Source organism: Marmota monax, unplaced genomic scaffold (genome assembly GCF_021218885.2).
Source record: "Marmota monax isolate L192 unplaced genomic scaffold, Marmota_monax_Labrador192_F-V1.1 WCK01_AAM20220418_F8-fsc00057, whole genome shotgun sequence".
Lineage (NCBI taxonomy): Eukaryota > Metazoa > Chordata > Mammalia > Rodentia > Sciuridae > Marmota > Marmota monax.
The window spans coordinates 8,970,963-8,985,056 of NW_026693933.1; the positions used below are offsets into that span (position 1 = coordinate 8,970,963).

Below are 14,094 nucleotides of genomic sequence, written 5' to 3' on the forward strand. Positions count from 1 at the left end.
CAGCACATTCTGGCACAACATCTACATTATTAGCTATATATGTATAACACTATCTCAAATGACTGGAGAGACCCTCCCCATCTGTCTCCTCTTCAGGGAAGGGAATACAGAAGCATCTGCTAGTATTGGGAGCTGATCATCCTAAAGTACAGAAAAAAGATCTATCCTCTGCACATGAGCTGAGTGACTGAAGGAACCACAGCAAGTTCATCATCAATGAGGATGGAGAACTGAAATTTTATTTGGAGAAGAATATTAAAATGGGGTCATAGGATAGGAAGTTCCTCTAAAACTAGTAAATATGAAATTACAAAATCCAAATCAGGCACATCCAAATAGTGAATAAATAGATGCCTGGGGTGAGTGAGTCACAAGCACATGAGCTGTAAGAGGTTGAATTCAAGAAAACAGATCAGGCAATGCTGCTTAATACCATCACATGATCTGCCCCGAGGCCCTGTATTTCGTTTAATAAAGAGTGGGGCACGGCTGAGCCCAGAACACTAGTGCTCTCCGTGGATGGGACCAGAGGAGTTGAAAGTTATATCCTGATTGCCAGGGCAATTCAACATGGAATGTCTCTACTGTGTCCTAGGATTTCTGTTTCTGGCTTCTAGACTGCCACTTGATGCAGCCAAACGTGAGTAATTCTATTTTTATGTTTAACCCCTCCTGTGACTGTTGGCTAGGTGATGGATAATAATATCCTCTGAGCTGACCTGGACTGAAACTCCCCAGGAAGCATTCACGGATTCGGACTCATTCATTTCTCCTGCAAACCACTGGGAATGTTGAAACTCCTGCATCCTCCAACCGCAGCCTTGTTTCAGGCTCATGGAAAATAGAAATCATGCAGCCCTATGGAGCTCTTTTTTCATTGCCAATTCCTCCTCTGCTGTTGCCAGACAGGGGTTGAAAGAGGGAGGATGGTCCCTGTCCCTAGAATAAAGTAACTCTACCAACAAAACTTTGTCTGGCTTCCTTTCAACAGCATGGAGACAAACCTCAGATGAAATGGGGGCTCAAATCTGGAGACAAGCTCTCTCATGCCCTATCCAGAAACTTGGCTGAGCTTTCTCTGCAGACCTGTAGGAGCTTGCTGCCCTTTCTCTGAGGTTACTGAGAGAAGGGCTGACACCTGCTTCTCTACCCTGGTTATGCTTTAGAGATGGGGCAGTGTGTGTGCACTTCTGTGCGTGTGGTACTGGGGATTGAACCCAGGACCCCTTTACCATTGAGCTATATCCCCAGTCCTTTTTATTTTTATTTTGAGACAGTCTTGCTAAGTTGCAGTGACTGGCCTCAAACTTGAGGTTCTCCTGCCTCAACCTCCCTAGTAACTGGGATGACAGGTGTGCCCCACTGAGCCAGCAAGACTGGGCACTTATAACAATGTTGATGCCAATCAATGAAATCGGCATGTTTGGGAGTGGGCTCAGCCTATTCTCACTTAAAAAGTGCTCTGGCCCTCCGGATGCGCAGCCAGGGGTGGGAACCACTGAGGTGGAGTGTGCCCACTTGTTTAGTGCACAGGTGACCCTGTTCCTCCAGGAAGAGCAAGCGAGTTAAGAGTGAAAGTGAACCACGCCTCTCCCAGAAGGTCCACCCCACCTTGCTCCAATAGAGCAGTGACCTTCTAGGGGTCCCGGTTCCTCCAGACAACTCCATGAGGGGTCAGCGAAAGTGGGGGTGGGTTTGAGCATCCTGGAAGCCACACCTGACTGGTGCCCAAGTGTGTAGTCACTATGCAGGCCGTCTGGTTTATGTCACTCAGGTAATGCCCACAACCGCCTCCAGCACTTTGGACCAGTGAGTCCAAACACAAGGACCTCAGCCAGCTGGGGCCAGGCGACCTGCCCAGTTGGTGTCGGTGTTTGGCTCCTTAGAAGAGCTCGGGGAGACTGAGGCTGTGATTGTCCCTCTTCCCAGGGGAGGAGAGAAACCACAGAGAGGGCAAGGAATTCAAGTGGAGTGTGCCCAGTGGAGTGGCAAGGCCCACAGCTGGTAGATGGAAGAGGAAAGAAAACGGCCATCTAAAACGCTGTCCTTCCTGCCAGGGCTTAGAGGACCCACTTGGGTCCCCTGCCAGCCCGGCTGGTCCCCGAGTGACTTAGCTTCATTGAGTTTTCATTTCCTTTTACCAAACTGGTGATAAGTTCTTGTGAGATCAACTAACAAAAGGTGCTTGGCTAGGAGACATACATGGTGGAAATTCTTCTTCTCTGACAGATCTGCACCCCGCTCCAGCAGACCTCTGAGGACAGACTCCCCAGGAATCTGCATTCCTGAGAGATTGAGATATGGGCACACAGACAGGTCCATGGGAGCCCCTGCCCCCGATTCCAGGTGTGCTTAATAAAACAGATTAACCAGAGGATGAATCTGGGCTGTCAGTTTGAGAAGAGTCCCAACCTATTAGGCAGTGTTACAAAGCCCAGACATTCCTGGGTTCCTCTTGCCCTAGACTAAATATTCTGGCCCAGATAAATAAGGGCAGATAGCATTTAGCAGTGTGTCAAACACCAAGGGACTTTGAACCATAGTCTGGGCAATCACAAATCTTTCTTTGCAATCTGCTTTTTACAAAATGCAAAAAAGTTGATGACAGAGTAGGTAAAAAGCAGCCCCAGACACCTGCTCTCTGCTGGAAGGCAGAATAGGGAGTGGTGAGTATAGAGGGGGAAGCCCACCTAGCAGTGGGCCACTCAGTCCTACCTTCTGCCTATGTCTCCTCCCCCCACATTCACACACACTTGTTGCTTCCTTTTAGAACCTGCATACCGTTCATTTATCTTATTTTCAAATCTGACCTTTCCTTTTGAAGTAATTATACATTCATATGAAATTGTAAGAAATAATAGATCTCGATGCACCCTTCACCCACTTTGCTCCAGTAGTGAGATAAGGCAAATCCTGGTATCGTAACCAAGATATTGACATTAAGATAGTCAAAATACAGAACCAGTCATCACCACAAGCATCCTCATGCCCTTTTATAGCCAAATCCACTTCCCCTCCACCACTTCCCAGACCCTAGCAATCACAAATCCATTCTCCATTTTTATAATTTTGTAATTTCTGGAATGCACGCAAATGGAATTATACAGTAGGTGACCATTTGGCACTGGCTCTTCTTTGACTCAACATAGTTCCCTGGAAATTTATTGAAGTTGCTGCATCTATAGTTTGTTCCTAGCCGAACACTATGGCCTATGCCTATAATCTCAGCTCCAGAGGCTGAGTAGGAGGATTGCATGTTCAAAGCCAGCCTCAGCAATTTAGCAAGGCCCTAAGCAACTTAGCAAGACCCTGTCTCTAAATAAAAAATTAAAAGGGTTAGGGATGTGGCTCAGTGGTTAAGCGCCCCTGGGTTCAATCCCTGGTACCCCCCACTCCCCCAAAAAAAGTTTGTTCCTTTTTACTGCTGAGTAGTATCCCATGGTCTGTATGAACCAGAGCTTGTTGAATCATTCACCCACTGAAGGACATTTGGGTTATTGCTCTTGGGGTTACTCTGAGTAAAGCTGCTGTGAATCTTCAGACTTTGATATGAACGTAAGTTCATTTCCCTAGGACGCACATCAAAGAGTCAATTGATTGGTTGTACAGCAGTTGTGTGCTGTTCTACAAGAAATCAACAGTCTTGCTCTACCATTTTATATTGCCACTAGCAATAACTGACTGTCCCTACTTCCTCTGCTGCATTACTCTTTATTTGGGTTAAACTGATAGATCTATGGGGGTTTTTCATTGTAGTTTTATCAGGCATTTCCCTATTGGCTAATGAAGTTGGGTATCTTGCCATGTGATTATTTGTCGTCTGTATATTCTCTTTGTTGATATATCTGTTCATGTTTTTTAGTCATTTTCTAATTGAATGGGTTGTTTTTTCAGGTTAAACTTTGAGAATTTTTTATATATGAGAATACTACTCCTTTGTTGGAAATGTGATATGCAAAAAATTTCTCCTAGTCGGTAGCTCTACTTTTCATCCCCTTACATAGACTTTGACAGAGCAAATTTTTTTTTGTTTTAATAAGGCCCAATACATCAGTATTTCCTTTTATGGTTTATAGCTTTGGTATCAAGTCTAAATTCTGGTCTAGCCCTGAATCCTGAAGGTTTTTGTCTATGCTTATTACTTTTTTTCCCAGCACCTTTTGTTGAAAGTCCATCTTTTCTCCACTGGATAATTTCTAAATCTTTGTCAAAAATCAGTAGGCCATACTTGTGTGGGTCTATTTCTGGGCCCCTTACTTCATTTCCACTGACCTATGTGTCTATCCCTTGACACGCTCCTTTTAAGTTTATATTTTTCCTTGACTTCTAACATTTAAAATCAGAGGAGAAATCTGTGTTTTGATTATATTTCTGGAAATTCTCTCAGGATCTGAGGAAGAAGAAGGCTCTTTGAAATAGAAAGAACTAGTCGTGAGGATGAAAAGATGTGAATCTTCATTTCCACTACATTAAAGATGGCCCTAGGTGAATCATATCAGTCTCTAGGCCTGGCTTTATTCATCCGCAAAGGGAAGGAGTTCATTCTCTGTGACTCAATTAAAAGTGAATTTCCTATTACAAACATTTATTGATAAACATGAATTTCCTGTCCTCACTCAGCATCTGTTTCCAAATAAGAATAATGACAGAATCACATAGCATTTGGGTTTTGTCTAATTTGAAGGTCCAGAAAAAACATATGACCTGAGGTCAGACAGCCAGTTTAGTAGCAGAACCGAGGCTAGAACCTAGGCTCTATGACACCTAGATCAATGTTCTCTCCCATTCCACCTGACTCCCTGTTAAGAGGGGACAACAAAATGTCTCTTCCTGGGGAGAAAAAAAACAAAACAAAACTCTTTCTCCTGCTGGATACAAAAGAGCCAGGCTCAGTGACACATGCCTGTAATCCCAGTGACTCAGGAGGCTGAGGCAGGAGGATCAGAAGCTTGAGACCAGCCTCAGCAACTTAGTGAGCCCTGTCTCTAAAGGAAAAATAAAAAGAATTGGGGATGTAATTCAATAGTAGAGCACTAGAGCACTCCTGGGTTCAATCCCCAGCATCATCAAAAAAAAGGAAAAGATAAAGGAGGTCAGTAGCAAACATTCAATATGGTTTCTCTGAGCACCCACTAAATACCATACCATGTGACAGACCTTTTCCAGAGCTTAAAAAAACAGAGTTTTGGGCCTTTAAGAGTTTGTGGCCAGGTCAAGCCAGCACTAGATTAATTGATGAGACAATGATTTTTAAAAGCATATGATTAGTGGTTGACTAAAGATTTCAGGTAATTGACATTTGGCCATGAACGAAATACTATAATTCTGAAAGGAAAAATAGGGAGTTCATTCTCTCGTGTCTCTTTTTATAAAAGAGGAAACCTTGTCCTAGAAGCTCTCAACAGATTTCCTCTCCGCTTTCATTGCCTAGGATTTAATCGTCTGCTTCTTCCCAAACTGTAAGAAACGCTGGGAAAGTGTCTGAAATTTTGATATGTTGTAGCAGAGCCTCTGTCGGGGAGGGAAAAACTGGAGTGTGAGCAGGAAACGGCTACTGGTAGCCAATCAACCAACCTGCTACAAGCTTCAAAGAAAGTGGAGACCACATGACCAGAGTTGTCAGGCAAGGAAGACATCAACAATGAAGATCAGAAATAATTTTAAAGGAATTATAATATTATAAACTCTAGAGCAATCATTCAAAACAAAATAAGACAAAGAGATACAGTTAATAAGCCAGTAGTAAAGACAGAATGGAATACAAATAAAATCCTAAAAAGTACAGCTAGAGAAGAAAGACAGGAAAGAAGAACAGATGGGACCACCAGAAGACTTAAATTGCACAGTATTTATAATTAAATTAAATATAAATTATCTAAACACTTCAAATACAAGGTGGAGATTTTTTCCAGACTAGATTTGCAATAACAGAGCCAACTATATGGTGTCTCCAAGAAACCCATTTCAAACATAAAAATGCACCTAGGTTAAAAATTTTTTAAAAAAATAGAAAAATATATACCAGTTAAACACTAAGCATTAATATCAAAGTATTTTTCAGAACAAAGAGTATTACCAGGGGCAGAGGATCAATTTCTAATAAGAAAAAGATCAACTCATCAAGAAGACTTAACACATCTAAATGCCTATATACCTAAAAACAGAGCTTCCGAAAACATGTAGCAAAAACTGACAGAAATAAGCAAATTTTTGACAATGCACAATTCTAAAGATTTCAAGATTCCTCTCTCAGTAATTGAAATAAAAAGTAGACAAAAACATCATCAATTAGCTTAATATAGTTACTTTTTTTTTTTTTTGGTGGTGGTGGTATGGGGACTCAAACGCAAGGTCTTGCACCTGCTAGGAAAGCACCCTGCCACTGAGCTCTAACCCCAGTCCCAAATATAACTCTACAAGTGCATAGGGAACATTCACCAAGCCAGATTATATTCTGGGCTGTAAAAAATTTCTTTCACGGTGGGATCTCCAGCCCTGGTATGTGTCTCTTGGAATCCTGGAGGCATTCTTGAGCCTAACTTTCCTTAGCCAACAGCATAGTTCAGACTGGGAAAAAGATGCAAAAACTGTCTGAAGAACACTGGCATCTGAGTTTTCCTAAGGATATTGTACCAAATCCAAGTGTTCGGAAGATATAAGAAGCCAAGAGATGTCGAAGAAATACTGGCTTTCAAAACATTTTTTTGGTTCATTTAAAGTACATAAAAGAGATCGGTTCCAAATGCTGTATGCAAGTTATTTCCAGTAAACTCATTTTTTAAAAAGCACCCTCTGTTTACTTGGCATGTTGGCTGTATTATGGATGTGCTTTCCAACGGTATGAAATGAAATCTTCTTTAACGATTGTTGCATAAGGACTAAATGAGGGATGGAATAGACAAAGTAATTTGTTTTTCAAATACCAACACAGGATTTCATGATGTGCTGGGCAATGAAAGGTATCCTGGTTATATGAGGAAACACAACCAATTAAATGGCTGGTCTTCCGATGAAAATGACTGGAACGAAAAGCTGTATCCCGTGTGGAAGAGGGGAGATGCAAGGTGGAAAAATTCCTGGAAAGGTAAGCCCAATTGAACCCTCACAACTGGAATTTCTGACTTTAGCAAGTCTTGGAGGTTACAGAGTTCAGGTTTTCGCTGTCACTTCCAAGTGCATGGCACCCGGATTTGATGATCTCTCCTTTATCCCGACTGTTTCACTTTCTAGACCACTTTTTAATCTTAGAATTTTCCAAATTTATAATGCTTGAAATATTTTGGAAAGTCAGCAGGTTTAGTCTCAAACCTTTCTAACCAACGTGGGAATGGTCACCTTCAGAAAAGTGTGGTTCATCACAAAGCGAATATCTTTCTACTTAGATAAATAATGAGTCCTTCAGTCTTTGGGTATTGAGATGAAAAAATATGTGAACTTTTAACATTTGTCTCCTCCATCCCATTGAGCAGATTTTTTCAATCATCATAAGTAAATATTTTTTTAGTGGTTAGAAAATTCTTTCACGAGTCAGATTTCTGTTTATCTTCTAGAATGTTGTATTCTGAAAGCTAAAGTAAGGCATTCAGAAAATAAATTTAATATAGCATAAAAAGACATATGGAGCCAGGTGAAGTGTGCCTGTAATCCCAGCTATTCTGGAGGCTGAGGCAGAAGGATTGCAAGTCTGAGGCTAGCCTGGGCAACATAGCAAGACCCCATCTCAAAAACAAAAAAGTCCAAAGAGACATATGGATCCTCTTTCTGGACCTTATCAATTGATTAAACTTTACTTTAAATGTTTATTAATGGGTGAAAGGTAAAAGATCAGTGAGCTCCATTTCTTGTTGCTCTAGGAGGCCGTGTGCAGGCAGTCCTGACCAGTGACTCACCGGCACTGGTGGGCTCAAACATAACCTTTGCAGTGAACCTGGTATTCCCCAGATGCCAAAAGGAAGATGCCAACGGCAACATAGTCTACGAGAAGAACTGCAGAAATGGTGAGAATGCAGTAGTTCTCCTGAACTACAGGAGACCCGTCTCTACCCCTTAATGCTCACAGGTACTTCTGAAAGGGCAAGATGCTGCTGCTGTCCTTGCCACCCTCCTTCTTGTGCTGGACGACAGCGAGGGAGAATGTGGTCCTACCAGGTCCCTTCATCAAATCAACAGCAGCCAAACCTACTTCAGCCCACTGGTGGCTGTGCTGATTGGATCCCTCTTTAAAAACTACACTGTCCCACCCAGCTTTTTCTTAGTGTCCAGTTGAATGGACAACCTCATTGATCTCAGATTATGATTTTATTACTTGGAACTTTTTTTGGAGATCAAAATTGCCAATTTGACAGATGTTTGCTGATGAGTTTAATTTCTGCTGAACAGTATTTCTCAAGCAAATGCTGTGTGGCTTGCACAAATGCTCAAATGTGTATTTGGGGCTCTTAAAGAGATAAGTTCTTTAGCCCGGCATGGTAGCACACACCTTTAATCCCAGCAGCTCAGAGGCTGAGACAGGAAGATCGAGGTTTCAAAGCCAGCCACAGCAATGGTGAGTCGCTAAGCAACTCAGTGAGACCCTGTCTCTAAATAAAATACAAAATAGGGCTGTGGATGTGGCTCCATCAAGGGAAATTATCTTTTCAAAGCTGTACATTCATTATTATTATTATTATTATTATTATTATTATTATTTTATTCTTATGTGGTGCTGAAGATTGAACCCAGGGCCTTGCACGTGAGCACTCTAACGATAAGCCACAACCCCAGCCCTAAAACTGTACATTCTTAAAAAAGAAAAGAACAGCTAATTTACTGAAGCTTATTCTTCAATCAGTGCTAAAGCTATTCAATGTCTTTATAATCTGATTTTATTATTTAGAATTTTTATTAAACTGTTGATGAGTTCATGCCTTATTATTTTTTTACCTTCTCCTCTGGGGAAAACATTGAATTCTGTATGGAAAGGGCTTAATATTTAACACGTGTTAAGTAATATGGTCTTTTTTTTTCTGTTTCTTCTTTTTTAAAAAAAGCTGATTCTTATGACAATCTAGTCCTGTGAGCATTTTTATGGGAAATAATTCTTATGAAAATGTTTATAAGTATCTATCATCACTAAAAAAAAAAAAGAAAGAAAGAAAAGGAAAACTAGGAATCTTTGCAGAAGTAACCGATTCCAGGTGTAAGGTAAGAAAGTACTAGGCCATCCTGAGACATCTGTTGTGCCAGAAAATAAGAAAGAGCTCACAGACTACCCAGGTTATGTCAAAAAGACACAGGAGCCAGCTCAAGGAGCTTCCATTGGCCATGTTTGGGATAATTTAAATATAAAAAGCAATAACAACTTATAGATTCATAAAGAAAAAGGGTCAGGCACAGTGGCACACACATGTAATCTCAGTGGCTCCAGATACTGAGGCAGGGGGATCGCGAGTTCAAAGCCAGCCTCGGCAAAAGTGAGGCCCTAAGCAACTCAGTGAGACCCTGTATCTAAATAAAATACAAAATAGGACTGGGGATGTGGCTCGGTGGCAGAGTGCCCCTGAGTTCAACCCCCAGTACCCAAATAAATAAATAGGCTTTTCAAGGATTGGGGATGTCGCTCAGGGGTAGAGAGCTTGCCTAGCAGCCTAGCATTGTGAGGCCCTGAGTATCATCCCCAGAACTGGGGAGGAAAAAAAAATTATTTCAAAAATATCAGTGACAATAAATAAATAAATAAAAGAGGGTAAGGGGACTGTTCTAGATGAAAAGATATTGACCATTACTTGTTTAAAATGGAAAATTCCATACACACAGAAAACTTGAAAGCACCCAGATACCTTCCACCTATGGTCAACAATCTAAAATTTTTGCTATATTTGCTTCTCTCTGTAAGTTTATATTTATATCTGCATAGGTATAGATATAGAGATTAATTTATTGTTGCAAAACAAAAATAAAAAGGGCTGGGATGTAGCTCAGTGGTAGAGTGCCCCTGGGTTCAAAACTCAATATGGGGTGGGACTGGGGGTGGGGAGTTAATAAAATATTTAATTCAGAGTTGAGCATGATAATCATGTCTTGTTTCTTTCTCTGTTTAGATTCTGGCTTGTCTCTTGACCCGTATGTTTACAACTGGACGTCCTGGTCAGAGGACAGTGACTGGGGGAATGGCCCTGGCCAAAGCCAGCACAATGTGTTCCCTGACGGGAAGCCTTTCCCTCACCACCATGGATGGAAGAAATGGAATTTTGTCTACATCTTTCACACACAGGGTTAGACTTTTACAAACTCTTTTAGCCTCTTCTTTGCCTTTTTAAAGAATTTTTAAGCTTCACACCAGCTGTGGGGTGCACACCTGTAATCCCAGTGACTTGGGAGACTGAGGCAGAAGGATGATCATTTTGAGGCCAGCCTCAGCAGTTTAGTGAGACTTTATCTCAAAGTAAAAATGAAAAAAAAAAAACCCCACTGGAGATGTAGCTCAGTGGTAGCCACCACCCAACTCCCCAGATATAAGTCCCCAGTACCAAAAACAATAATAGAGAAGAATAATGAGAAGAAAACCTTAACCTTCTCTTTTCTTACACTAAAATTGAAATTATAACACCAAAACTTGAACAACAGTTACTCCATTAACTCTCCTGAGTTTGAATGGACATAAGAGAGAAAAATAAAATTCTGCTTGACCTTGCTAGATCTCCAGGACACCAAAGAATTAAAATGAGAAAAGAACAAAAAAACAGATCCAATCTCTCTCTCTCTCTCTCTCTCTCTCTCTCTCTCTCTCTCTCTCTCTCTCTCTCTCTCTCTCTCTCTCATTTTTTTTCCAAAACAAAATCACTCAATTATTTAGGCTAAAACAGTAATATGAAAAAAACCTATTAATATTTATTCATTCAGATGGCACATGGATGGGCATTTATTCTTTAATGTCCTCAAATGAATTTTTAAGAATTAAATGTATGCTCTTTGAGGGGAATTTGGGAAATGCAGAAAAACACAAACAAAAAATACACTTCATCCATTGAACATGATGGTGTTTTCACTACTAATATTTCCTTTCTGTTTGTTGTACCTGGAATTGAACCTAGTGTCTTGCACATTCGAGGCATGTCTTAAGCTACATCCTAGCCCTTTGGATTTTATTTTGAGACAGGGTTTTGCTAAATTGCAAAGACTCGCCTCAAACTTATAATCTTTCTGCCTCAGCCTCCTGGGATAATAGCCATGTATCATAGGGCCTGGAAATATTAATATGTTTTTTTTTATACCAAGGATTAAATCCAGGGGCACTGAGCCACATCTCCAGCCCTCTGTCTTAAGATTAGAATGTATACCTGTTTTTGCTTGCTATTACAAGCTACTATCATTAAAAATTCCTATTTACATTATTTTAATGGCTGCATAATATTCCATTATGTAGAAATAATATCATCTAATTACTGTTCTTCCTTAACATAGCCTACCCTCTCTTTTTGTAAACCATAAATGGTGTTCTCTTTGCTTTATTAGTGGAAAAGTGATTATTGTAGGAGAAACAAATTTAGGTTATTATTAGCAAGGCTGCTAAATTTTTAATTTAAAATGTCACCAGAGGGCTAGGGATGTAACCGGGGTTAGAGTGCTGTTAGCATGTGCAACATCCTGGGCTCTATCCCCAGTACAATTAAAAAAAAAAAAAGCTACCAGGCGAGTGTTTGAAACTACTACCAAACAGCTTCTACATCTCTAAATGTTTCTTCTTTCCTCATAAATTAGAGAATGTACCTTTCTCCTCATTGAACTTATTTATATATAAAAACAAAATCATAATACATACTTATTAAACAAAGTACAAAATGTCAAATATTATGCCCATCAATTGCTTTAAAGCTGTTTTTTCAATTCCATCTTGGTCCTGTCAGTCAACTCACCAAACATGACTTCCTTGACCCATCAAGGATGTGTTCTGACTGTTTACATGGAGTCACTTATCTTCACTACCACTCCTGGCACCATGTAGTTAAGGTTTTTTTTGGTGGGGAGTGGGATTTTTTGGTGATGCTGGGGATTGAACCCAGGGCCTTGGTGCATGCTAGGCGATCACTCTACCCACTGAGCCATATCTCCAGCCCCCAAGTTAAAGTTTAAGTTAACACTCTTTAGCCTAGTTGTGATTAAGTTCCTTCAACTTAACCAGATCAGATGTCTTTGCTTAAAAGTCAGTCTTCAACCTAGAAATTGCTGTTTTTCTAACAAGACTCTCGTGAATTTCCATCCTCTACTGAGGTCTCAGAGTTTAGGGATATTCCCAACTCAACTAAGCTTGATCACATCTCTCAGAACTGGGATTAACATTTTCCACTTGTAAAACTATTCCTCCATTCCCTCTTCTATCTACATCTTTCTCTCATCACTTACTTTATATAGTATACACACACACACACACACACACGTGTGTGTTGGTTAAATGTGTGTGTATACATATATCTTTATATAGTGACAGTGATACAAATACTATCAGAAAGTAGAGGATTCCTGTGCCTCTTTTAAAAAAAAATCCTGTTTAACAATATAGCTCTAGTCATATTGTCAACAAATTAAGGTAGAACACCTCATTGTTACATTAAATGCATTTTATTTTTTTTATTTACATATGACAGCAGAATGCATTACAATTCTTATTATACATACAGAGCATAATTTTTCATATCTCTGGTTGTATACACAGTATATTCACACCAATTCATGTCTTCATACCGGTACTTTGGATAATAATGATCATCACATTCCACTATCATTTCTAACCCCATGCCTCCTCCCTTCCCTCCAACCCCTCTGCCCTATCTAGAGTTCCTATTCCTCCCATGCTCCCTCTCCCTACCTCACTATGAATCAGCCTCCTTATATCAGAGAAAACATTCAGCACATTAAATGCATTTTCTGTGGGGGGAAAAAAATGTGTACTTCAAGTGCCAAATCACTTCAGTCATGTACAGTATTTACTTGTAAACTGAGGGCCAACTGTATTATCCCAATAAATAGCTCTTTTCATTTTAACCAACAACCCACAATGATGTGTGTACACTGTGGGTGTGCTCTAGAAAGCGCTACATAGAAACCATCTTCCTTCCTGGAGCAGCTCTATCTTCCCTTCCCATCATCCCTCCTCAGGGCAATCCCTCCATGGCAGTCACTGGTCTTTCAGAATCAACTTCTAGAAAGATGGTGTGATGTTGCAGGTAACTAAGAACGTCCATCTCCTTGTAGGTCAGTATTTCCAAAAGTTGGGACGATGCTCCGTGAGAGTTTCTATAAACACAACCAACATGACGCTTGGCACCCATGTCATGGAAGTGACTGTCTATAGAAGACACGGCCGGGCGTACATGCCCATTGCACAGGTTAAAGATGTGTACGTGGTAACAGGTGCGTGGTGTTGTGGGCTCTGAGGATGAGGCACGTGGCTCTACTGGGGGTTAAGAAAGAGCACTGAGTATCCTGGGTTGGGTTATGATTCACCTGGGCCCCTACCCAAGCTTAATTATGTTGTATCCCATCTATGTTTTCCAGAAGAACTTGAGAAAACTTACATACAAAAAGGAGAGCATGATGCTGTGTTACCCCTAATTTTTAACCTAAAAGCCTCACCACTTTAGATAAAGCCTGGTGCAATCCTTCTTCTTTGTGATGTTTTTTGTAGATGAGATTCCTGTATTTGTGACCATGTCCCAGAAGAATGATCGAAATTCATCTGATGAAACCTTCCTCAGAGACCTCCCCATCAAGTTTGATGTCTTGATTCACGATCCCAGCCACTTCCTCAATGAATCTGCCATTGACTACAAGTGGAACTTTGGGGATAACACTGGCTTGTTTGTTTCCAACAATCACACTTTGAATCACACGTATGTGCTCAATGGAACCTTCAACCTGAACCTCACAGTGCACGCGGCGGTGCCCGGACCTTGCCCTCCACCTTCACCCAGACCTCCAAAACCAACCTCCTTATTAGGTAAGCATTTTATGGAGGATCCTGGAGGTAAATTCTCTTTTAAATTTTTTTATTTGTTTTTTTTAGATATACACGAAAGTAGGGTGTATTTTGACATATTATATGTATGTGGATTATAA

General features: G+C 40.6%; 1 protein-coding gene across 2 annotated transcripts in view; it reads left to right on the forward strand.

The window, feature by feature from the left end:
- Positions 1-455: 455 nt before the first annotated feature.
- The window catches only part of Gpnmb (glycoprotein nmb), a 48,571-nt gene continuing 34,932 nt past the window's right edge, over positions 456-14,094 (forward strand). Inside the window, exons 1-6 of one of the 2 annotated variants that reach the window (XM_058585348.1) lie at positions 456-640; positions 6,932-7,084; positions 7,854-7,997; positions 10,080-10,253; positions 13,231-13,389; positions 13,664-13,975. In XM_058585348.1, coding sequence (XP_058441331.1) covers positions 571-640; positions 6,932-7,084; positions 7,854-7,997; positions 10,080-10,253; positions 13,231-13,389; positions 13,664-13,975 — 1,012 coding nt within the window. In that variant the 5' untranslated portion in view covers positions 456-570. The remainder of the gene's footprint in view (positions 641-6,931; positions 7,085-7,853; positions 7,998-10,079; positions 10,254-13,230; positions 13,390-13,663; positions 13,976-14,094) is intronic. The other variant, XM_046463650.2, reaches the window with a different exon arrangement.